The sequence below is a fragment of the Xenopus laevis genome, chromosome 1S (genome assembly GCF_017654675.1).
Source record: "Xenopus laevis strain J_2021 chromosome 1S, Xenopus_laevis_v10.1, whole genome shotgun sequence".
Taxonomy (NCBI): Eukaryota; Metazoa; Chordata; class Amphibia; order Anura; family Pipidae; genus Xenopus; species Xenopus laevis.
The window spans coordinates 94,881,702-94,906,790 of NC_054372.1; the positions used below are offsets into that span (position 1 = coordinate 94,881,702).

The following is a 25,089-nucleotide window of genomic DNA, read 5'->3' on the forward strand; positions in this document are numbered from 1 at the left end:
TTATTGTCTACAGTTGATCTACTCTAACAGAGATGTTTTGACGCCCCGTATCATGAGGGTGATAATGATCTCCTCCAGGCCTTTTTGAGACCTTATTACAAATTACCGTTTTGTGCAAGAGGAATAAAAAACATTTTTAAAAATTTGTTCGTATACATTGAAAAAAAAAAAACCCACCAAGACAAATTAAACTTTAAAATTGCAGAGTCTTTTTCAACCCGATTTAACAATGCAACCATGCAATATGCGAGTACAAAAAACGCAATGAAAAGAAGGTGCTTTATATTCCTGTTGGCAGATGTAATGCTCACATGCCTGTGTTATAGTAAATACAAACAGAGAGGTTTTTATTTTCCAAATTTTAATTTGTTTAAGTACCATACAAAAATGTAGATTTAGAGTACCAGTTTTGGAAACAAATACTGGGTTTACATTAGTAAACTTTTTTTTTTCCTTTTTAACAGAAATGAACGTTAAACAATCAAAGCAATTCTAATGCAAGAAATAAGCAACACGGGACGTTTTGAATGCATAAAGAAGAGGAAGGTTACAAAACATTGAGCCAAATACAGTTCTTTCAGCTAAAAGTAAATAGTAAAATAAAGTGTGCGTGTAACACGCGTGAAACCAGCTTATTTCATAGGACAACATGTCAAAGGATGTGTTAGGGGACAGAAAACAATGTTAAAGAAGCATCTGGGGTCTTTCAGCCAACTGTGTCCTGCTAGAAACTCGGTAGAATCCAGATTTAAACTGACAAATAGAACAGAGTAAGGCAAATTCTCTGAAGAATAGGATTTAGGATGCTTTCACAGTTAGCTTTAATTCAAAAAGGTTAAGTATTAAAATACAATAAGGAATAGGCTGAGATACACAATAGATGTTTTAAATGTTGACTAGTTTGCAGATATCAACTGGGGGGGGGGGGTCTCCAGCAGCATAGGGTTTAATTATTTAGGAATAGATATTTTCCAAAATAGTGGCACAAAAAGACTAAACACCTCCAACCTTGCAACATTTAAGTGTACAATCCAGTCACATTGCATAACCCTGCTCACAACTGGGTGCCCTACACTTTATTGTGTGAGTGTAAGGAAAGCAAGAAGCAGAGTCTTACTTAGAGCCATTAGAGTAGGTTTTAACCTCTGGTTTTCTACTTGAATAACTTCTTTGAAATAAATGGAAACCCTCTCCCAGGCCAGGAATGAACGCTCCTTTCTAAAACCATGCCATTGTCCGGTTGTGCCTTGCTCTTGGAAATAGCTTTAGTGCAATTATACCTCATGCTGCAGGAAATACCCAGAAATAGTTACTGCAAAAACACATTTAAATGCAAAAGAATTCAAATAGCTTATACATGAAGATATGTTAAGAAGTACTGAAAGAAGAAAACAAAGGTGAGATACTCTTTAAAAAGAAAAAAAAGATTCATTAAAGAAACATGAAATGCAATGGCATCATGAATGGGTAGGTAAGAGGCAAGCTTAGTTACTGTTGTGCTGACAAATGACCTGGGCAAAACCACATCACTAGTCAGAAACACACAATGATGTGGTTCAGAGAGTTACTACTTTTAAGGAAATATTATATCCAAGTCAGCGAAGAAATAAAATGGCTGCTAGGAACTCTACCAATATGGCTGACTAATTTTCCAAATCGGGAATTATTTCTATTTAAAAAAGTGCTACATAATTGCAGCATGTATCTTTACCTAAAAAGGGATACAGTAATATACCAGAGAAATATGATTTAGCTACAGAAGCATCAGGAACTAACTTGTGTGCTCTTTAGAAGCCACCTTAATATGACAGAGAGAAGAAAACACTAACCTCAGCAGCACAAAGACACACTACACACGTTAGTCTAGACTTTAGCCCTATGGGTGTCTTAAGACTTTACCAAGGGACTTACAGGAGACCTCAACTAACTGGGTAAACACAGAAAGTTTGAGTCCATGCAGCAAAATATTCTTGTGGTAGGTGTTAGCCTCTGGGCTGCATAAGGGGCAACAGGATACTGTAACATTTCTATAGTGCTCCTACTTCTGGCTAGAAACTGTGACCATGACTATAGATTCTGTTACAGGCTAATAAACGGTCAGGATTGTGCACACTTGTCTTTTCGGCCCAGAATCTTGCATAGAAGGCAGACATAGGACAGCTCATGCTCAAAACACATATTGGTCCTGAGGGGTTGTTTAACTTCATGTAGGTGCCAGAAGGAGGAGCTATCATAATTAAGGGTAGCAAACAGCATATTCAAATATAAGTGGTAGTTCACCTTAAAATTAACTTTTAGTATTCTGCAGACATAATTGTAATTAGTCTTTTCTTGTGGTTGTTGCAATAGTAATATATTTTGTTCTGTACCTTTTGTTCTGGAATTCTTACTGCTGCCTGCATGCTGGGGCTTAATTACAAGTACATTTCCTAAGCAGGCACAAAATAGGCAAAACAGGAAGGTTTATCATTCAAATGAAATGAATAAGACCACTGACAGGTGTTTAGAGTAGGTTCCGCTACAGCAAACTAAAAGCTAATTTAAGGCTATTGGCATAGGGGGCTGTAGAAACACAGGCAGAGAAAAAGCCATTTTGAGTGAATTTGCAGGCCTTTTCTTTTTAAATAAAGTGAAATGACTTGACCCCTGTACACACAGACAGGAGTGGATTCCAGTTTGCAATGAAGTCCGCTCTGTGCGTACACAGGAGTTGACTAATTCCAGTCAGTGCACTTTACGTAGGAAGCGGATCTGCTCAAATAGACTTTTTCTCAGCCTTGTGTGCCATAAACCTAATGCTGAACTTTCCCTGGTCACAAGGCTAATATCTTATCAGATAAAACTGGCACACAGAGAAGATGGATGTAGAAATAGTATATACTTCCAAAAAAAGTTTCGTCTAATATTTGACTGATATGGGAAATTCTAGCTAGCCATATTTGAAATCATGTTACTTGGATATAAACACGGAGTGACACAATGTTTTTTTTTTGCCACTTGCAGCAACTGTGAATTGTGTATGCCCAGAATTTGTGCTCACTAATTATCAAGTTAGGGAAACTATAGAATGCCTCACTGCCAGCAATCTTTGTCATACTGCGGTTGCTGTGTCTCAGTGGGAAATGATTATAACAAGACTCAACAAGTTGAACAGCCACATCCGAGTTCAATTCAGTAGATTTGGTACAAATATCACACTGAAATGTCAGTGGTTTAATTGATTAAAACTGTAAGCACTGGTTTAACAGCGCCACAACTAATATCCTAGTGACTGAATTAAAAAAAAAGGGGGGGGTTCCTCAGGCAATGTCCAGGAAAATCCCAGCGAATCAGCTTGCCTCTTAAATATGTGAGGCAAATATGCAACAAAAAGAGCATAATAAATGTAAAAATGTAAATCATTTATTGTGTAATGTAACTCCTGTAGTGCAAACACAGTGGTGGTGGGAGGTATAGTCAGACCAACATAAAGCAGGTCCTTTTTTTGGATTACATTTTTATAGCTTAGGCAATGCTTGTGCAAATGTCCAACAAGGTCACTTTTGTTCAATAAGTAAGTATATAAAATCCCTTTTACAAGACCAATCAACTTCACCACTTGAAGGCAAGTTATATTCGAGTGGGGGGATTGGAAGTGATTTAGATGATTGTAGTGTGAAACAGTCCAAGTGCTTCTCTTATGACAGAACCACTTAAACGAATGATAATGGGCCCAGCACATATATTAAAACCTTAGTTATAAAGCACAGCTTAAAATCAGTACATCTGACTACTTTGATATTCCACAAAAGGACCCTAATCATTATAAGACTAAATATCTATTTTCTAGAATATAAAAAAAAAAAAGAATGTTTTGCCTTCTGTTGGAAATACCATAGTCATTAGATTAACGTGGTCTGTAACAAAAAATGTGTTTGTTTTTTTTTGTTTTTTTTAAAAAACACTTCTTTGTTTAGAATGTATATCTGTAAATAAAATGTAAAGGTCAAGTTGGCAGGAGGAAATGAATGTGTACTTGGAATGAAGGCGAAATGGTGTACAGACAAAGAAAGACCTACCTCTGGTTTAGTTACATAATAAACAGTCATTAAAAAAAGAGTTATTACTAAATTGCAGAGATATTTTTTTCAAAAGAAAACTTTAAACAACAAAGTAACTATGTCTTCAAGAGAATGTTCAGTGAACCCCTTTACCAGAGGGGACGTCAAAAGCTCATAATGTCAAGTTCATTATTAAGAACTTTTATTTTTGCTCAAGGTTTGTAGTGTTTCTTTTGCAAAATCCTACCACTTTGGTAGCACTTTTCAAAAGGTAAGTAATCTCTTTGAGTACAGTAAATGGAATCCCAGAGTGACATAGGTACTCAACATGGCGTTAGAGGTTAATCTCAATTTCCCTCTTCACATTTGCAGCAAAAATCCAGGCACTCCATCTTTAACTGCTGGGCATCTCCTGCTGTGAAGGCACTGTGTCAGCAAAATCACTGCAGATAGGCCAACTGTTTCATTTTCATATTTCAGTTTTCCTTCCTTGACATTTTTTTTGAGAGAACCAAGTGCTTTCTATGGCATAGGTCTTCAGAATGGAAAGGGTTTCTTTCGTCTGGTTTGATCTTGCCTCTTGTCAACTCAAGCATATCAGAAATTCAAGCAGTGCCCAGCTCCTTCAAAAGATGCAGTTGGATGAACTAGTTGATTTAAGCAGTAAAATCTAAGCTGTTAATCAAACTGCAGCAGTTGCCCCATCCACCATGTAAGCATATGTTGTGAGGCAAATGGCCATTAACAATATGCTGAATATTCTTCAAACTAGAGAGATGGAATGGCGAAAACAGAGCTCTGTGATTATTTCATAATGGGGATAATGTAGAGTTATGAAAGGTCACAGTGCAATATGTGAGGTATATAACAGAGGGCAGGCTCCCACATGTCTACAAAGTACAATGACTAACAATGTCTGGACATGAAGCACAGGGTACACTTGTGCCAATCTAGGTTGACATAGTGCTAAAATTTGGAAATGAACACAGCTTTTCCAAAGGTTAAAAAAAACTTGACACAGGGCTGAAGAAAACAGCAGATACTGGCTTTATGGTCCCTTTCATGAAGCCTATTTGCCAGCTATAAGTAGCTTTGATAAAGTTGTTGAGCAACTAACTACACGTCAGAGGTGCACAGAAGACTAGCTGCTTATCGAAATCAGTCTGTATCCTTTTGGACATCTTATCTCCAGCTGTACCAAAGACCTCCAATTTTGGAAGGCCTTATTCTAATGGGTAAAGTTGATTCAAAGCTAAAAATCCAAGGCTCACCGAGGTGGAGGAGCCAATACTGGGTAGGACAATGTGACATTTAGGGCATCATTGTGTTGTACCAGAGAAGTGTGTTGGTAATGCAGGACCAGTTCCTTCAGGGAGGAGTAAAGGTAATAGGGCTCAGCGAAGCCATATCCAGTAGCAGTCTTATAGATCACACAGTGTTTGGTGTCACCATCCACCCTGCAGAGGATAAATGGTAATCAGTAAAAGATTAAGGCACTTGAGCAGGATCAGGATACAGTTTAAACACACAGGGAATGATAAAAACAAGTTACCAAGTAACCAATAAAACAGGATTTTTGTTACTCACCGTTAAATCTGTTTCTCTGTAGTCGAAAGGGGGACACAGGGCCCGATGGGGTTAAGCTCCATCCTCCAGGAGGCAGGACACTTGAAGTAATTAAAGGGGCGTGGCCAACGGGCTTTACCCCTCACACTGTACATTCCTATTCAGTTTGTTCCAAAGCTGCTAACGTAAGTATTAAAACTATCAACAGACAGAAAGTAAACCAAGGAACTATTCAAACGTGACCAAGCGGTCACCAGCTCGCCGAGGCGGGAAGCCCTGTGTCCCCCTTTCGACTACAGAGAAACAGATTTAACGGTGAGTAACAAAAATCCTGTTTTCTCTGTCGTCTTAGGGGGACACAGGGACCGATGGGGACTTAACAAAGCAGTCCCAACAACAGCAGGGTGGGAGCGAGCTGTATATACATATATGAATTTATTTGATTACGGATTGCAACACCATCCGTCCAAGAGAAGCTTCGGCGGAAGAATATGTGTCGACTTTGTAAAATTTGGCAAATGTATGAGTAGAGGACCAGGTAGCCGCCTTACAGATTTGCTCTAAGGAAGCTGAGTTACGCCATGCCCAGGAAGCACCCACCGCTCTGGTAGAGTGAGCCCTGAGTCCCTCTGGAGGAGGTTTTCCTTTTGCAGAATAAGCTTGCTTAATCGATTCTCTGATCCATCTAGACAAGACCGACTTAGAAGCTGGCTGACCCCTGCGGGGACCAGATGGAAGAACGAACAGAGCAGGGGATTTCCGAAAGGATTTGGAACGATCAATATACCATCGCAATGCTCTGACAACATCTAACTTGTGTAGTCGGCGTTCCTTATCATTCTTCGGATCTGGACAGAGAGAAGGAACTACGATTTCTTGGTTCACATGAAATGCAGAAACAACCTTGGGCAAGAACGTCGGTACCGTTCTGAGAACAGCTTTATCTTTATGGAATATCAAGTATGGAGGTTCACATGAAAGGGCGCTGAGTTCCGATACTCTTCTAGTAGATGAAATTGCCACCAGAAAAAAACCACCTTATAAGTAATCCATGTATCAGAGACTGAACTTAATGGTTCAAACGGTGGATCGAGCAATGCTTCCAGCACTAGATTGAGGTCCCAGCCTGCCACGGGTGGGCGGAATGGTGGCATGATGTGTGCCACTCCTTGCAGAAACGTGCGTATAATATCTTCATTCGCTAGGCGAGATTGAAAGAGGATTGACAGAGCCGACACTTGAACCTTTAAGGAGCTAAGCTTGAGGCCCATTTTTAAACCTTGTTGCAGAAAGGAAAGTATTCGTGGTAACTGTAGTTCAAGGAAAGGAAAGTCTGACTCCTTACACCAATTGTAGTACGAGTGCCAAACTCTGTGGTAAGACCTGGACGAAGATGCTTTTCTAGCCTTCAACATGGTAGGTATGAACTCTTCATCTAATCCTTGGCTCTTCCAGATGGAAATCTCAACAGCCATCCCGTCAAAGAGAACAGTCCGGGGTTGTGGTGTGTTATGGGCCCCTGCTGCAGAAGATCTGGTCTGGACTCCAGCCGAACTGGCTGAGCGATTGACATTTCCCGTAGATCGGTGAACCACGTTCTCCGAGGCCAGTATGGTGCTACCACAATTACCGTCAATTGAGATTGTTTGATCTTTTTGAGCACTCTCGGTAGCATAGGAAGTGGAGGGAATACATAAGCTAGATTGAAATTCCAGTGCTGGGTCATGGCATCCACCCCCAGTGCCAACGGATCCCTGTAGCGGGCGAAAAACCTTGTTACTTTTCGGTTGCTTCTGGAAGCCATTAGGTCTATGCTGGGAATGCCCCATTGATTCGTGAGTTGATCGAACACTTCTGGGTGTAGTTCCCATTCCCCTGGATCCAGATGATTTCGACTGAGGAAGTCTGCCTTTGTATTGGATATTCCCGGAATGTGAATTGCAGATAGCTGTACTGAATTGATCTCTGCCCAGTGTAGAATTTGTCTTGCTTCCGTCAGTGCTGCCCGACTTCTCGTGCCTCCCTGACGGTTTATGTACGCTACCGTTGTAGCGTTGTCGCTTTGAATGCGTATTGGTTTTTCTGCAAGCTGTCTCGTCCATTGAGCTAGGGCTAGCTTTACTGCTCTTAGTTCTAGGATATTTATCGGTAGTCTGGATTCCTCGGGAGACCATAGACCTTGTGCTGACTGATTGTAGCAAGTCGCACCCCATCCCTGAAGACTGGCATCCGTTGATATCACAACCCAGTTCGGGGTTGCCCAGGATTGACCTACTGCTAGGTTCTTCGGACTCAGCCACCACCGCAATGCTTTCTTTGTCGGTTGTGATAATGAAAGGAGTCGAGATAGCGGACCCCCTTTCCATGAAGTAAGAATGCTTGCTTGAAGCGGTCGAAGGTGTATTTGTGCGAAAGGTACCGCCTCGATGGCCGACACCATCGTCCCTAAAACTTGCATTGCCCTGTGCACCGTTATCCATTGGCTGGATAAGAGTGACCGCACCTGATCCCTGATCCTGATCTGTTTTTCTGCGGGTAGACTTACAGTCTGCGAAATCGTGTTGAATTCCAGACCCAGAAACAACATGTTGTGGCTGGGGTGGGGATTGGACTTCGACCAGTTGATGGTCCATCCGAAGTCCTGTAACAACTGTACCGCCTTCTGTAAATCCTCCTTGGCCCTCATCTCTGATCTGGCCTTCAGGAGGAGGTCGTCCAAGTAGGGGGTCACTGAAATCCCTTGTAGCCTCAACGTGGCCGCTGTTACAGCCATTAACTTCGTGAACACTCTGGGGGCGGACGATAGTCCGAACGGAAGCGCCACGAACTGATAGTGCTTGTTTTTGAATGCGAATCGGAGATAACATTGATGAGGAGGCCAAATCGGTACATGTAGGTAGGCATCTTTGATGTCTAAGGACATCATCAGTTGACCCTGTTCCATCCCCCGAATTACCGACCTCAACGTTTCCATCTTGAAGCGTATCGACCGAATGAATTTGTTGAGACCCTTGAGATCTAGTACTGGCCGTAGTCCCCCATCCTTCTTTGGTACTGTAAACAGGTTGGAGTAAAACCCTGAGAATCTCTCCGTGTAGGGTACTGGAACTACAACTCCGGATCTCTCCATCTTGTCTATACACTGTAGAAAGGCTTTTGCCTTCTGAGGGTTGTGGGGTACTCTGGACATGAGGAACCTCCTGGGTGGAACAGTTGTGAAGTCTAGATGATATCCTTCCGTCACAATTTCTTTGACCCAAGCATCCGTAGAATGCCGGGTCCATTCCTCCCGGAATCGAAGTAACTTGCCCCCTATCCAGTCCAACGATTCCGGAGGGAATGCCCCGTCAGACTGACGTGGGCTTATCTCCTGAGGGCTTGTTGTGAGGTCTATTGGTCTTCCAGGTTGGCCGACCTTTATCGTTGGATTTAGGTCGAAAGTGAGATCTTTGAGGGGAACTGTTACGTCTTGTATATCTGCCGCTGTGGCCACGAAAAAATTTCCCCTTTCTATGTGAAGCGGCCGCTCTGCTTTAAGTTAATGACTTTTTGGAACTAAGGTCCGCAGACCAATTTTTGAGCCACAGTGTTCTGCGTGCTGCAATGGATAAAGCTGAAGTGCGCGCCGTGATTTGAGATGTATCCAAAGTGGTATCACAGAGATAACTAGAGGCCTCAGCTATGGCTTGAGCAGAGGTTAACAATTCTTGTCTGGACGTTCCATTCTGAATGTCCTTAATTAGGCCCTCAGACCATGCTTGAATAGCTCTGGACACCCATGCTGATGCCAAACAGGGACGCAACGTCGACCCTGCAGAGGTGTAAATTGCCCTTAGAAAACCTTCGAGCCTTCTGTCCGAAGGGTCTTTGAATGCTGCCGAGTCAGTGACTGGAAGAGTGGTGGATTTTGAAAGTCTAGACACTGGAGCATCAACTGCCGGTGGGTTAGACCATTTTTCCACCAATTCCTTTGGGAATGGATATGACTTTGAGAATTTTTGGTAGCTTGAAATTTATGTTCGGGGGAATTCCACTCCTCCTGAATCAAACTCTGTAATTGCTCATTATCTGGAAAGCATACTGTTGATTTATGCTGTCTTTTAAATAGCGTAGGTGCGTTATCAGTCTGTTTGGGCTTTTGAGAAATATTCAGTACCTCAAGCACGCCCTTGATAATATTGTCTACATCGTGTAAATTTTCACGGTCTCTGCCCTCATCCTGATAGTCTTCCTCACCCATAGAAGAAGCCCCAGAAGAATCAATTTCACCTTCAGAATGAAATAATTGTCGCTCAGGAGATGACTCATCAGATCTAGTAGAATTGGCATCATCATCTTTTGTGTCATCTGACCGTTTGCGTTTAGTACTGGATTTGTGACTAAGTCTGACTAGAGCCTTTCCTAGGTTGTCTGCAATGGCAGGTAACCCCTGTAGAGATGCTAGGGATTGGGACAATTGAACAGCCCATAGAGGGGGCGGAGGTTCAACTGGAACTCTAGGATTTGGTTCCTCTGTGTCACTTCTAGGAGAATTTTCCACTTGTGCCGGTGGAATACTCCCTGAGGCGCTGGCTGCACCCTGCCCCTGCGTGCAAGACCTGCACAGCGACTCCCCCTGGCCCCCTGAAAACTTATTCTGACAATTTGTACAAGCAAGGTATCTCACCTGTGCTGAAGTAGGGACCTTCCCCCCCGACCTCGTGAATATTCCCACTGGCCTACCTTCTGCCATGTTATATATGAAGGTATAGTGTGTGGGGTATCGCCAGTAGATCACAGAAAGTGTTTCTCTTGGAGAGCCTGTCAGTAGCGTGCTTATCGTTGCGCTGTATGCTATAAAATGGCCGCCTGGAACGCATGTATGCGTTCCAATACGTGCGCGCATGCGCACCAGCGCGTTAATTCGCGCCGAAAAAAGATGGCCGCCGGAGAATCAGAAGGTGGAACGCATATGCGTTCCACTCTCAGGCGCTCCCGGCTCAGCGCAAGTAAGTGCACAACCAGCGCTTCCATCCTCTGACACAGAAGACGGACCATGCGCCCAACACACACAGGCTATAGAGCGGATACTGTGGCCAGCACCCCAGAAGGGCAGCGTCGGTGGAGGTCAGGGGGGGGGGGAAGTGGAGGGGGGGGGCAATGGGGGGGGAAACCAAGGTTAGGCAACGTTCCTGTTAACAGGTAAAATGCCACTTACCTTTCCCCCCACACCGGCTAGACCCTCTGTACTGGTTTCTGCAGTACAGGCAACGTCTAGGTGGTCTGTATAGCTTTATGCTAGAGAATGACCCCGGTGTGTATCACCACGTAGGGGGCTGCCATACAAAAAACAGGTAACCCTGCTTTTTCGGCCTCACCCCGGGTATCAGACAGAGCTGAACGTAGCGTCAAACGCAGATCCAGCCTCCCGGTAGCAGGACACTTAAAAAACTGAATAGGAATGTACAGTGTGAGGGGTAAAGCCCGTTGGCCACGCCCCTTTAATTACTTCAAGTGTCCTGCCTCCTGGAGGATGGAGCTTAACCCCATCGGTCCCTGTGTCCCCCTAAGACGACAGAGAAATGTAATTTACCTAGTTCATTTGAAAGAACTAGAATCGAAGAAAACGAACAAATGAATGACAAAAAAAAGGGAGTAAAAAATGTAAATGACTGGGGTAAACAATGTTTAGAATAGATGCAATGGCATTAAAACTATAAACTAATTGGGTTATTGAAAAATGTAGCTTTCCCTACATATCATTTTTTCATTTCTATGAAAACTTCTCAACTTTTCACAGAGAAGATGATAAATTGAAAATGGCTATGAATTTGCTATGCAGTACGATGATGCTTGCTGTAGAACAGAGCACAGTTGTTGCGAAATTTTCCATATAAGCTCTAACTGATCATATATCAGTGGGTTAGGCAGGAAGCTCATTAATCTGTCAGGCTAATAACTACATTCAAGTTAAGCATTGAGTCCAATGGGAATGTGCACAATTTCTGACAGTTGCCAGTTTAATCTAATTCAGAAAATAATGTGAGGAGAGGAATCATGTTGGCATTTCAAGATGCATCCAAGAGTGCAGGGCACAAGTATTTTTTGTCCCTCATATATAACTTTGGGAGTGCACTAATGGTGAGCTGCACATGTCTGGTAAGCACAAATGTTCATCAATCCTTTCAAAGGAGAAAGGAGAGGAGGTGGAGGGCAGTGGCATATGATCTACTAAAGAAATGAAAAAAGCTAACATAAAACAAATAAAAAGGTACATAGCAATGTGATGTACAATTTATGTTTTATCTAGTAATACTTACACTACTGAGCAGGCATAGCAACCTTTCTGACGGCTCTCTCGGATAAGGAAAGTCCCATCAGGCTTATCAGCCAGCATCTCCACAGCTTGTTCACGTTTCATCTTCCCCATGTACCAAGTATGCTCCTCGTGGTGTGGCAGGTCCTCATCATCCATCATTGAGTAGGCACTGTAGAAAGAAGAAAAACATGATAACTGCTCATCACCAAGTAAGCAAAAAAAAAAAAACAGGAATGTCCAATTTTGCTTAAGCTATAAAAAAAAAATGCCTGTATATTTGGAGATTGAGAGGGGAAAGGGCATGGAGGAAATCAAAATGTTGAGATTGACTCAAGGATAAAACAGCTAAGCAGGCACTCAAATTCAAAGACAGGCGTAGAAAAAACAAAAAGTAATATATTCACATATTGGTAAGGCACATACAACTAAGTATTGTGCTTCCTTGTCCATCAGCAAATCACATTCATAGCCAAATATAGTTGTTTCAGGCACTAATTCTTCCTGTCCACTACAAGCATGACTTTGCAATGATTCTACTGATATTGAAGGGAAAGCATTTGTTGACATTTTGATACATCAAACCAACTACAGTGGCAAAAAAGCTACATGTTGGCCAGGTTATCTCCTGTTAAACAAGCCATAGTGCAGCTCCAGACTGCAATCTGAGGGGCAGCTGTGTGGATGCCATATAGACAGTCACTATTTAATGGGCTGGTGGGGGGCTGTTTGGGCCTCTGTGTACTTGAAATGCCAGGTCCTATTTTGAATCCCAATGTGGGCCTGCCTGTGTTTGTGAATGTGTAACATATTGACACTATAAAAAGGATAATATTTTTTTTCTACTATTCGCCACCTAAAACCTGCCAAATTATTGTATAAGCCAAAGGGAGAGGTCCAGTGACCAATTTGGAGATGTTTGTAGCCTTCCCGACATTCAAGCTTGTTGAATTCGAACCGAATTCGATTTGAGTTTTCGGGTCGGTAGAATTTGTCCGAGTTTGCCATATTCGATTTTTTTAATAAATGAACCCCAAACTAATTTCAAGTAAAATCGAATGCATTTAAAAGGAGAAAGAAGATGATTGCTCTGTAGTGCTCCTGCAGAAATACCCAAGATCAGTGCAGTTTTCAGGGATAATATACTTTTTTAGTAGTATGTGCCATTGGGTAATCATAAATAGAAAATTGCCACCTGTGTATTCAACGTTTAGGCCCACCTTAGGGCCTTTATCAAGGATATATACGTGGACCTCTTCCAAGGGAACTAACTAGTGGAGTAACTTTACAAAAAAAAAAAAAACTTACCTTTTGAGCCCTTTAATAACACAAAATAAGATCTTTTCTATGTATGTAATGCAATACAATACAAGACATACAAACAAATGCTGCCAACAAGTTTGCATTATCTCTGTAGAACGGGTAAGAACTAATGCTACACAGAGGAAACAAAACCTTTGCTTTATTTAATATTACTTAGTTAAAAATGTATAGCACCAATTTTTATTTGGAAATAACTGGTCTTCAAAAGAAAAAATATTTTTTGCTATCATAGAACTCTTTCAAGCAGGCCACTGCAATAGGAAAGGACACTTACTCTTCATGCTCATTCTTCGTGTCCAGCCACTCACTGACATCTTTCTGCCGAGCACCCTTTTCCAACAACCACCTAGAGAAAGATGATTGGGCAGTTAATGTTATTCCATGCACTGTACCACAAGGTGCAATCATTGCAAATACACACTTACTGTATATGTAACTTACAAAGTTCCATATACAAGGACAAGATATGGACTGACTTGTGAGAGATATTAGAAAAAAATGATTAATGTCACAGTTATTAATATCATAAAAAAGTGTGTGTATGTGTGAACATATTAAGATATATTTCACAGGTAATGTCTTCCTTCTGACACATATACCTAACTAACACATATGGTCTACATACAAGCTCCCTGTTTTGTGAACCTGTAAAAAGCCCATTGGAGCCCATTTACCCTACTCTATTCTGTATGAACTCCAGTAACGTAACTAGGGGGGGGGGCCCTGGCGCGGGACGAGCAGCCGGGCCCCTCGCCCCCCTCTGTATGCCTGGAATTCCACAAGAGTCAGTAGTGAGCTAGCTGTCGAGGGGTCCTGAGGGGGTACGGGCCCTGGCCAAATCGCACCCCCTGCTCCCTCGGTAGTTACGCCACTTATGAACTCCCACTTTGGGCTTTGTGGTTGGCTCCTGACTACTCACACCTTCACTCCTCTACTCTTCGTTTCTTATCACCTTCACAAATTGTAAGGAGAATTACCACCCCTAATATCTTTTCTAAAGGTGCAGGAAGTGAAAAAATTTTATACATTTTAAAGACTGTGAACTCTTTATCAAATGGCATGTCTCATTTTGCATTCACCTCATAATGCACAGAAATCTGCACAAACTTATTACATACACCACGTCTCTGGGAAGAGATCTTACAGGGGGTTTGCAGTCAATTTACTATGTAATTCGGAATTCTGATGTTATACATACAAGAGGTACTGATCTCTGAGTTTGCGCAGCTGCATCAAGTCAGGCTTCAGACTGTTCATCTTCTTGTCAATCTCCCGATTTTCTGAAGCTTGTTTCTTCAAGTCTTGCTCTAATTTCATTTTGCTTTCATGTATCTCTGTCACCCTTGACTTCAGCTTCTCACAATTCATCATTATTCTAAATAGGGAAATTAAAAAGTAAAGTTTTAATACAGAGTAACCCTGCCTGTTAACTCCAGAGTTAGCCTGAATTTCCTCATTAACTATCATTCATATTCTTACCTTGTTAGCCTGGGAGGTTATCTGGGCTTAATAAGACAGCTAAAACTGACCGTAAGCTCTGGTGCACTTACACCACTAGCCCCCCCAGTAGTTCTGCCACTGCACTCCTACATTCTCTTCTTTGCTTTTCAAGGTACCTAGTACTAATTTTTTCCTCATTGCCCCTGGCTTATTCCCTTTGGTTTGCCCCCCAATGATAGCTTACTGGAAACTACACACATTTAATGAAACGGAAGCCAGAGCGACAGGCAACATATTAAAATACGAAGAATAACTAGCTGAATGTAATAATAATAATCATAACGGAAATGTTGTTCATGGGCAATGGCCAGCCATCAAGACTGTAAAATGACTAGCCCTAGCAGTATACAAGCACCAATATGATTAATGCTACTAAAATATGTACAAAATAAGGACTTTGTGGATTCTGACCTCTCAATCTCTTTATTGTTACCCTCCCTACGACATTTCTCCATGTAATCCTTGCTGCAGCGCTCCTGTGTGAGACACTGCTCCTCAAAAATTTTAATGGTTTCTTTAAAGGCTTCAATAGCTGTACGTTTCATCTGCAGCTCCTGGTGAAAAGAAAGGGAAGTTCAGTATTAAACTACTTAAAGGGATACTGTCATGGAAAAACACGTTTTTTTCCAAAACACATCAGTGAATAATGCTGCTCCAGCAGAATTCTGCACTGGAATCCATTTCTCAAAAGCGCAAACAGATTTTTTTAATTCAATTTTGAAATCTGACATGGGGCTAGACATTTTGTCAGTTTCCCAGCTGCCCCTGGTCATGTGACTTGTGCATGCACTTTAGGATGGAATTACTTTCTGGCAGGCGGTTATTTCTCCTACTTAATGTAACTGAATCAGTCTCAGTGGAACTTGGCTTTTACCAATAAGTGCTGTTCTTAGATCTTCCAGGGAGCTGTTATCTTGTGTTAGGGAGGTGCTATCTCGTAACCTTCCCATTGTTCTGTTAGGCTGCTGGGGGGGTGATATCACTCCAACTTGCAGTACAGCAGTAAAGAGTGATTGAAGTTTATCAGAGCACAGGTCACATTACTGAAAAAAAACATGTTTTCCCATGACAGTATCCCTTTAAAAACAAACAAACATTTGCTGCACAGGAGCTCCCCAGAAAGTACCTGTGTTGTTCTTGTGTATTCTTCATACAGGGCATCAAACTCCACAGTCTTGTCTCTGAACTGCTTGCTATATACTTTCAACTGCTCCACAACTGCCTCCACACTGTCCTCCTTGACAATCTGGTCCTAAAATACAATTTTGATGCAGGTGTAAGGCAAGAATCTACAGAAGAAGCCCCTAAAGTAGATAACTGAATAATGGTGGTCGAAGGCCTTAGAAAACATACAGACATATAAGACCGGTGGGCTATGGCTCCTTAGGGAAAATAAGCCTGGAGATTACATTATGTCAATACCATAGAATAGAGCAGTGATTGCTAAAAGGGGGGCTTGAACAAAGGCAGGTAAACTCATCTTAAACGCCAATTTGAGTTACTATTGTGAAGTGTCACATTTGCTTGTCTAGATATATGAAGATCAGTTAAGTTACAATTTGAGGTGAATATGTATTTGGTGGATTTGAAAACAGGAAAAACTGGGAATAAGGTGATGTGCAGCAGCAACATAAAACCTTGGAGGTGGCCTGGGACACCAACTAGACCATGTACTGGATCAAAGGAAAATAATCATCTGTAAATTAGAAAAGAGGTTACAATGAACTTCTGCTCACCTGCTGATACTTGGACATGGGATAGAGCAGTCTGGTATCCAGTTTAGCATTATACTGGGCTAGAGACTCATGCCGGTAGTGATTGATTAGAGCCAATACAGAAGTGAAGGTGAGGGGCTCAGAAAAGCCATACATGCCATCACGGTGGAATATCTTGATAAGCTTATTGTTTCCACCCTTCCTGAAGGAAGAAAGAGAAGGAACTGATTAGTTTAGAGGTAAGAGAGGGTGTGTGAACACAAGGAAAGACACAGTCCACCGACTTACAGAATACACTTAAAGTGAAGCAGTTATTTATACCCTTTTAACTCCATCCTACCATTACCCACATCAGTTACGACAGTGTTCTTAATACTTTTAAGCAGTATTTTCTTAAAGTAAAATGTAACGACAGCAAGGCATACTGAACAGGCAGATATTATACAGGAAGGCCATTCATTCATTTCAGTGCAGAAGTCCTGTGATCGAAGGAAAATCGTTCGATCGATGGATTAAAATCCTTCGAATCGTTCTCAAAGGATTTAATCGTTCGATCGAACGATTTTCCTTCGATCAGAAATTTGTTAGAAAGCCTATGGGGACCTTCCCCATAGGCTAACATTGATGCTCGGTAGGTTTTAGGTGGCGAAGTAGGGGGTCAAAGTTTTTTTTTAAAGAGACAGTACTTTGACTATTGAATTGTCGAACGATTTTTAGTTCGAATCGTTCAATTCTAAGTCGTAGTCGAAGTAGCCAAAAAAAAACGTTCGAAATTCGAAGTATTTTTTCATCTATTCATTCACTCGAGCTAAGTAAATGTGCCCCTCTGTGTACGGACAATGGTTATGAGATAATCACATTATATTTGATTTTGTTCTGTTCAATTCAAATTATACTTTAACATATATATGAATAAAGTGCATGTTCTGTCATGATATCCATGATACAAAGAGATATTTTGTATTAGAAATGACCTTGTGAAGTGCAAAATTTAAGCAAAAGATTAGAGAGAGGGACTGAAGGAAGCATCTGCTTTTTCCATATGGTCTTATTTTGTTCCCAAAAGTGGCTGACTGACATGAGATTTCCACACCATAAATTGGCAGGAAACGACCTTTTCATGAACAGCAGTTGAAACAGGCCATAATTATCCACAATGCCACTACAACCACTAACCATTTGTTGTACAGTGTATGACTTTGTTCTCTCTGTATGGAAATGGTTTCCCATGGAAACCCTGTTCCCTCCTTGCTGAAATGGCCCTTTATTGAGGGTGTGTGCAATAGAGAATGTAGATTATAAGCTCTGGGGGGCAGAGACCCATGTGAATGAAAAAGGAGAATAATATTACATTTACAGATAAGTCAAACCCAAGAACCACATTGAGAGTAGGCTGAAATCCAGCAAGATTTGGATTCAGTTGAATACAAAGTGTTCAGCCAACTTCAAGAACTGTAAGTTAGAACTGTCATACTGAAAAACTGGTTGAGTTACGGACTAATGGGTCTGAATACTGACAGGACTGGCCAACCACTTGTATAACCAAAAAGCATTGATCTGTTTGCATCAATAATAGTTGTAAAGATGCTGATATTTTTTCCTACAGGGTCAAACAAGCCTAATTACACCACACAAAATCATTAAACAATTTTTAGCTTGTTATTAGCAGGTATTAATCTCCTTGAGTGCACAGGGATTGTCAGATGAGCAAGCACAACTTCAATTATCTGCATCTCTAATTACAATCATTTTATTTGTGATATACACAGATCTTAATTAATGGCTAGGATGTAGTGTTTGGTAAAGGAGCTTGGCAGTTTTTGGAATATAAAAGATAAATTGAAAATACCTCTAAATCAGTAACCTGGGCAATACATAATTTATATGAAAGTGGCATTGACACTTTAATAGGAATCATTTTCCAGTGATTAATACAATGGAAAAAAAAATAAACCAAGGAAACAATCACAGCAGCTAACTTTGAAATTTTGATACTGTAGGTAAATGAGAACAGGACTGCATTTTTTAAACTGTATATTTAAAAAATCAAATAACATTAACTGGACTATGCTCCTCTCCTCTCTTTGTGAAAAGTTTGTGAACCCCTTTTCTATATTTTTATATGAATGTGACCTAAAACATCATCTGACTTTCAAACAAGTCCTATAAGTAGATGAAGGAAAGCCTAGTCAAACAAATGACAAATTATTACATTTGGTCATGTATTTTTTGAAAAACACGATCCAAGAACATTTCTGCATGTGGCAAAAGTAAGTGAATCCTTAGGATTATCATACAGTAGAATTTGAAGGTGAAATCAGAGGCTGGTGTTTTCAATGGGATGACAGGGGCGTGAGTGAGAGACTCTGTTTTATATAAAGAATGGGGATCCAGCAAAGCCTGATCATACATGCAAGATATTGGTTGGTGTGTATCATGGCTCGGACAAAGATGGTGTCAGAGGACCTCAGAAAAAAAAAAAAAAAAAGAGTTGTTGATGACCATAAAGCACAAAAAGGTTACAAGACTATCTCTAAAGAGTTTGGTTTCCACCAACCAACAGTCAGACAGATTGTGTACAATGGAAATTCAAGGCCATTGTTACCCTACCCAGAAGTGATCGATCATCAAAGATAACTCCAACTGCAAAGAGTTTAATAGCCTATTCATGAGTCTATCATCAGGAGAACACTGAACAGCATTGGCGTGTATGGCAGGGTAGCAAGGAGAAGCCAATGCTCTCCCCCCAAAAATATTGACTGTCTACAGTTTGCTAAAGATCATGTGGACAAACAAGAAGGATCTGTTTTGTGGACAGATGAAGCTAACTTTGTGGCTTAAATGAGGAATTACATTTGGAGAAAGAAAGACATTCCAGCAAAATAACCTTATCCCATCTGTATAACATGGTGGGAGTGTCCTGGTTTAGGCCTGTTTTTCTGCATCTGGGCCTGGACAGCTTGCCATCAATGATGAACTACACCAGAGTATTCTAAATGAAAATGTCAAGACATCTATGAACTGGATCTCAAGAGACAGTGGGTCGTGCAGCAAGACAACAATCCTAAACACAATAGTTGATCTACCAAAGAAGAATAAAGTGAATGTTCTGGAATGGCCAATTCAAAATCCTGACCTTACTCCAACTAAAATGTTGTGGAAAGATCTAAAGCCAGTGGTCCATGTGAGGAAACCCAACAACATCTCTGTGCAGGAATGATCAATAGTTACCGCAAACATTTAGTTGCAGTAATTGCCGCACAAGCGATGAGGATGATCTGTTAAGTCACATCCATATAAAAATATAGAAAATGTTAAGGCTTCACAAACTTTCAAGCACCACTGTACAGAGTAAGAGGGCAGATTCTGAGAACCCAGCTGAAGCAGCTGTGGATGGGACAGGGCGAACTTCTTCATACAGGTTAGAAATGGGTAGAGGAAGTTATTGTCCCCCTTTAAAACAGTGAAGCTTTGATATTGTAGTTTCTTTGTGTTGTTCATTTGCATTGTAATATTGAGAAGGATACTGTCAACTACTAAATGCAAGAATACCACTGGAAATGAAAGAGCTGCCATCCTCACCTAAGAGTGAGCGTGTACTCTCCACGGAGTTTACTTGAAGCGTCTCGCACCAAAAATGTCCCATCAGGAGTATCCCGTAGCTTGTCATTCACTTCCTCTCTACAACAGCAAATACAATCATATTAACTTCTATTTTTATTGTGGAATTAATTGCTATTTTAGCATACAATCCATAAACCTGCAAACTTTGATTATTTCAAGTTAAAACAGAGTCATGGCTATAAAACAAGAGATATGAACTTTACTGTAACATTATTAGCATTATATTTATTGATGTTGAAGGTCTCATCTACTTACAGCAGACATACAAATTTGCACACTATTGTTTTTCTACCTACAAAGCAAAATTTCAGTTTCACTAGAGCAAATTGCAAAATTTTGCACCCACTGGTAGGTACATGTGATGCACCAACATGAATGCATGGCACGATTACATTCAGGCATTGTACCTATAGAACACTTCATAGCTCGATTCACAAACACATTTAATGGGTGCTAAGATATAGTGGTTCTTGGTGTTATAATACTTACACAGTGCAGTAGCACTGTATAAGCCAACCATCTTTATGCGAGTTTGCCTGTGTACCCACCCTTATTCTGGCACAGGTCAGTGAGATGCATTCAACTCACTTTCCCTATTCTATGACTGGAGACAGGACAGTCAGGTGTGCCATAATGGAAACTTCAGAAGACCCACTCCTGTACCTCATAGCAGCAGTTTGTGACACAAAAGGGGGCTAATGGAGCTGTTGCATCACCTTCACTCTGAAGCAGAACAGTAATGTTGCGTTAAGGGATTATTTTACTTCCCAATAATTCATCAGAGATATTGCTAATAAATAAAACTACAGTGTGAAAATATTGACATTAAAAATGTATATCAAGTGTAAGTTTGGCATGGTGAACTATGTGGATATAATGATTAGATATTGTTAGAAAAAAAAGAGAGAGAAAACACGCACATCCAGAGTGCACGGATCTGACCAACTAGGTTGACTAATGACCTCAAATGCATGTGGATGACCTCCACAGAAGTCAATGATCATAAAACAAGGTCAGACATGATTAGAGGGAAGATTAAAATTGGCCTGTATTATAGAAAAATAAAATCTTTCATGTGTTCTGAGCTGATTGCAAGAAAACAAAGGCAAAGAAAACACTGGCACTCAAGGCAACATTTCAGGGCAAGTCCCCTCATCAAGCTGGATAAAGGGGTTTGCCCTGAAACGTTGCACTTCCGCACTAATAAACAGCAAGGGGTAACCCTGCAATTCATTGCCTTGAATGCCAGTGTTTCCTTTGTTGTTGACCCACTGGAGGTTGCCTAATTGTCCCACACTGAGCACCAGGTTATCCAGCAGAGGGTGGGTTAAGCGAGTGTGCTGCTTCATCTGTTCGAAGAAAACAAAGGCAACAGTGAACTCACCTAGAAATTTCTCCCCAGTACCATTCTGCCTCCTGCAGAGTGCCGCCTCCCCCACTGGCTATGACAGCTGGAGGTTTGGGTTTTGTTGGTTTGGGAGGGAGGGCTGTAAAGGAAAGTCAGTGGAAACATAAATGCAATAATAGTCACTTTTGATGCCAAGTAGAAAATGAGAAATAGGAAGCTGTAATACAGACCTGGCGGGGATTGGTCGTTCAGTAAACCTCTGTCTTGCAAAAGTAACTCCAGTAAAAGGACAGGGAAGTCAGGGAGAGCTTCAGCCCTGGCATAACAAAAACAATAGTATATGTCAGTGCTTCTAGTAACAAATACAGTGGGTGGTATAAAAAGTTGAACCAAAATCCTGGTGGCACCAAAAACTGTTGCACTTGGAATCTGGATTCTTTTTAAACACATTCCCTCTCATTTTCTCTCACAGTGCACAAGGGCTCATATAAGAAGATGTGGATTTTAGTAAAAACCTAAAGATGAAATGTCATAACTGTATGTGCTTAGGCTGCAGTGGACATATATGTAAGTTTTATATTTTGATTCCAAACTTTATACTAATGCTATGGTGCTTTTATAAGGCGAGTTGTCTGGGGGGAGTAAGTGACCTACACTGACTTCAGTTAATGAATGTATCCTTAACCAAGGGTAGGAAGATTGGTAGGTTAAAATGCCAGCGCTTAGGTAAAATAATTATATCAGAATTCTGGAGTCATGATTTTTATTTCTGGGATATACATTAAATTAGATAAGCACACTATTTGCTAACAATGATTACTTTTCCTGCTTGCCTCCCCACCTCACTAAATAAGCACTCAGCTACCATAAACTTATCAAATGTAAACAGAGAATGATTATGATCAAATGAAAAGATTAATTACATAGCTTGTATATCATGTGCTCAAGCCTTTTTCTTGCTAATACTTTATTGTAATGGTGTATAGTAGAGTGACTTTAGACTGAGTGTATTAGAAGGGGATCAGTATTCACCAGCAGTCTCTTTGCAAATGCTGTACAATAATCTGAATAAAGGTTTGGTTTGTTCAAGCTCAAAAGTTGTAAATACTGGAAAAAGAAGGCATAACCACACCCTGCAAATTTAGGCCGGAGAAGAAGTGTTCCAAATATCTCTGCTGCCATCTTGTGTGTCAGTCCACTGCTACTGCTCTCATTGCACATGTTCACAATGTGTCTGAGAATGTGTTGGAATGTGAGGACATGTTGCAAAGGGACTACTGGAGGTTGAATAATTAAGGAGATTTGCATTCTCTTCTGTTCTTCTTCACAAATCTCTGCAAAAGAAGATAATATTGAGATGTTAACAAGGGCATAAATATGCATAAATTACATGCGGACCACATTCCTATACAGATATGGAACCTGCTATCCAGAATGCTTGGGACCTGGGGTTTTCCAGATAAAGGAACTTTCTGTAATGTGGATCTTCATCTCTTTAGTCAACTAGAAAATCATGTAAACATTAAATTAACCTAATAGGCTGGTTTTGCTTCTAATAAGGATTAATTATATCTTAGTTTGGATTAAGTACAAGGCATTGTTTTATTATTACAGAGGAAAAGGAAATGCTTTTTAAAAACTTGGATTATTTGGATAAAATTCTAACAAAGCTCAAATTGCCCTTTAAGCTGTGAGTCAGTTTCCCCAAAAGGCCTGCTTATCTCAAATTGTTACAGATGTAGTGAAGAGCAGTGACTCAGTTTCATTGCAAGCGAATTAAATTGCGAAACTGTGCTGACAATTCACCAGCGAAAAATTGGTGCACGCATAAAAAGTTTTGCGTGTCAAAATTATTTGGCCGCCCATTGACTAATGAATTTGGACCAAATATCATGCGTATAAAAATTGTCGCTTGTGTCAAAATTATTTTGATGCCCATGCAAATTCTTCGCCGTTTCGCAAATTTTGGCTCAGATTCGCCCATCACTAGGTATAACATCATTGGGAGTGTGTTCATACTATGGAAACTATTATAGCTTGAGTCTATACACAAGAAATTGTGTGCACAAATAAATGTGTAAAAACACATAATTTTGTAAATATTCTAACATGTACACACCGTTTTGAAAAGTGCACACATGGGGTTTAAAAATGCGCCCACAGCAGAAGAGGAGCAAAAACTGCTTCATACAAGGGACAACTCCTATAATGTTTTAACAGTTTGTCCTACAATCCTAATTCTACAGGGAAATTGACAATATAAATGGGCCTTCAAGTTAAATTACTATACGAAAAAAAATCAGCTGCTTCTCACCTAGGAGAGCCTGGATAATCTCTTGGTGGACCTGAACTGGGATTACAGGATTTGGTAACTCTTGCAGAAAGACCTTCACCGCCTCTGCCAGGGAATGTACATCTGTTGCCTCTAGTTCTGCTGAGGGCAGATCTGTATGGAGAAAAATACACTATTTGAATCATAAGCATATTTATTGATACATCAAGTGAATTTTTACTACTTTAATAAGAGGTATTCTGTCACCGTGGATGTCCTGGGGGCCAAGTGAATAGCACGGTTGCATTTCAGTACTGGATTATTACTGGGATTATTATATGTTCAATACTGCCAAGAGTACTATCTACAAGGAGTTTGCATATATTCCCTGCATCCATGATTCAGAAACTCTACTATAGTTTATATAAACAAGTTGCTTTGTAGCCATGGGGGCAGTCATTCAAAGCAGAAAAAGGGATTCTTCAGAACGTAATCTGTTGTCTATTGAGTATTCTGTGCTTCAATGGCTGTGCTTCAATGGCTGCCCCCATGGGTACACAGCAGCTTGTTTATATAAACTATAGTAGAGTTTCTGAAGCAAACACAGAGTTTTACCAGTACAGGGTCATTGTTGTCAATATTGTCTTTCCTTTCAAACACTTTAATTTTTTGGTGTTACTGTTCCTTTAAATAAGGACTGACCGGTGTTTTATTCAAAGTTTCGGTCTTCGGGAGCACTGATCAGGGCAATATAGTGAATTGGCGTTGTCCTAGCGAATTTACGCTTGTTAAATTGTTGCGATTGCTGCAAAGCCATTTCGCAGGTTAGGGAATTTGCCCCATGGCCACTTTAAAAGACACTCTCTGTTTTAAAAAGTCCCTTTTAGACAGGGTTAAGTTATCCTTCAACCAAGGGAATACCCTCTTGTAAATCCACTCCTTTTTTAAATATGCAATTTCATAATTACATTTTAAAAAAAACACACTTAGAAGAATGCATCCTTCACCTCAGTACCTGTACCACTTTTAGAAAGCAGTGAATTGAGGGATCACTGTATTAATACCTTAGCTCCTACTACATAACAAGCTAATCAACCCTTTCCCGCACCCAAAAAGTTCTTTATTACCCCTGAGGTAACAGAATCATGCACGAAAGGGGTCATGGCTGGTAGAAAAAAATCCCATTCTGATTTTGCGAATATATTTTTGAGTGTTCCACTGCATTTTTCTAACTTTTGACCTTTTTAGGGGACATTGTGTTGGTGTATGGGACTTTTTATCTCCCACTCTGCATATCATTTGCCCTCTACTCCCAAAGCAGGGCATGGACCTGTACACTGCACCTTTTTGGGTGTTTAAACTAAAAACAATGTGACTTATCACTTGGAGAAGAGCACATTTCTTTA

The 25,089-nt window shown here is 40.6% G+C and overlaps 1 protein-coding gene across 6 annotated transcripts in view; it reads right to left on the bottom strand.

Moving 5' to 3' along the window:
- Positions 1-344: 344 nt before the first annotated feature.
- Positions 345-25,089, bottom strand: part of pik3r2.S (phosphoinositide-3-kinase regulatory subunit 2 S homeolog) — a 50,820-nt gene continuing 26,075 nt past the window's right edge. For all 6 annotated transcript variants that reach the window (XM_018243664.2, XM_041579926.1, XM_018243663.2 and 3 more), the window contains 12 exons: positions 23,726-23,857; positions 22,544-22,745; positions 21,642-21,727; positions 21,448-21,550; positions 20,022-20,120; positions 16,461-16,641; positions 15,851-15,976; positions 15,136-15,278; positions 14,423-14,599; positions 13,499-13,570; positions 11,906-12,073; positions 345-5,497 (listed from right to left, as the gene is read on the bottom strand). In XM_018243664.2, coding sequence (XP_018099153.1) covers positions 5,308-5,497; positions 11,906-12,073; positions 13,499-13,570; positions 14,423-14,599; positions 15,136-15,278; positions 15,851-15,976; positions 16,461-16,641; positions 20,022-20,120; positions 21,448-21,550; positions 21,642-21,727; positions 22,544-22,745; positions 23,726-23,857 — 1,679 coding nt within the window. In that variant the 3' untranslated portion in view covers positions 345-5,307. The remainder of the gene's footprint in view (positions 5,498-11,905; positions 12,074-13,498; positions 13,571-14,422; positions 14,600-15,135; positions 15,279-15,850; positions 15,977-16,460; positions 16,642-20,021; positions 20,121-21,447; positions 21,551-21,641; positions 21,728-22,543; positions 22,746-23,725; positions 23,858-25,089) is intronic.